Source organism: Gloeophyllum trabeum, assembly GCF_000344685.1.
Source record: "Gloeophyllum trabeum ATCC 11539 unplaced genomic scaffold GLOTRscaffold_00002, whole genome shotgun sequence".
NCBI classification, from domain to species: domain Eukaryota; kingdom Fungi; phylum Basidiomycota; class Agaricomycetes; order Gloeophyllales; family Gloeophyllaceae; genus Gloeophyllum; species Gloeophyllum trabeum.
The window spans coordinates 220,899-222,046 of NW_006920411.1; the positions used below are offsets into that span (position 1 = coordinate 220,899).

General features: G+C 50.4%; 1 protein-coding gene across 1 annotated transcript; it reads left to right on the forward strand.

Moving 5' to 3' along the window:
- Positions 1–560: 560 nt before the first annotated feature.
- On the forward strand, positions 561–920 carry GLOTRDRAFT_34064 (uncharacterized protein; the record flags this gene model as incomplete). Its single annotated transcript, XM_007863551.1, has 1 exon — positions 561–920. A coding segment is annotated over one exon (360 nt), but the record flags the coding sequence as incomplete, so codon positions are not given.
- Positions 921–1,148: the final 228 nt, after the last annotated feature.

Consider the following 1,148-nt stretch of genomic DNA (forward strand, 5'->3'; position numbering starts at 1 on the left):
ATTCTTTTGTATAGCGAAGATGTTGGAGCGACTGTGGGAATCAGAGAGGTGACACCGCTCTGTTTCTCAGGCTGTGGCAAACTGCACGGATTCCAAATTTAGCGACATTCTTTCCTTTTTGGGTTATGTTTATCTTTCGTTCTCTTATCGTAACTCTTTATCACTCTGACAGCTCATATAGCGTTGTGATAGCCTTTTGACGTATCTAGATTGTTGTACTGTACCTTGCGAGCTCGAGGACCTTAAGTACAACGCCCCCGTAGATACACCCCCATCTTTGCACTTGTTCGTTAGACGTGCTAAGTGGGGTGAGTTTGTATTCACGAACCCGTTCGTTCATGGACTTACCATTACCTGTAGTTTACTTGTCTGTTCGTTCACAGGTAATGCGAGATCTTTGCACTTGTTCGTTAGACGTGCTAAGTGGGTTTACTTGTCTGTTCGTTCACAGACGTGCACGTCTACGCAAAGGTCGAATATATTATATTATTTTAACAGGTTATTGAGCCCAAGCTTTCCCTGCTCTATTGCTCTCGCTGTCCACATAGCCCCTATCTACGATGGCGACTACTCAGTCTACCGACACCCTCCCTTCGTCTGTGCCTAAGCTTGATCCTAGCGGCGTCAACTGGCCGATATTCGCTGAGCGTTTCCAAGAGGCTGTGGCCTCAAAGAAGCTCTGGGGTCACTTCTCTGGGTCCGTTACTCGTCCTCAGCCTGCTGGTACTACGCCGACGGATGATGAGAAAGAGAAGGCTCAGAAGTGGGACGATGATGAGGCTACGGCACGTTACCTTCTATCGCAGAAGCTCCCTGACTCTGCGTTGATGAAGATCCGCCGGTATGGGACCGTAGCGGAGCGCTGGGCGGCAATTCAGCTGGACTTCACCTCGAAGGGCATGTTTGCACAGACCGACCTTCGAAAGCGCTTCCTCGCGAGCAAGTGTCCACCAAAGGCAAACATCCGAAACTTCCTCGATGGGCTTGCCACGAAGCGTGAGGAGTTGATGTCGCTTGGCGTCGAGATCGACGACAAGGACATGAGGTCGACTATAGTGTCGTGCTTGCCAGATTACCTCGCCAGATTTGCCTCGAGCATGCTGTCGTCAGCTGAGATGATGGCGAAGATGCAGGCACGTACCATGCCC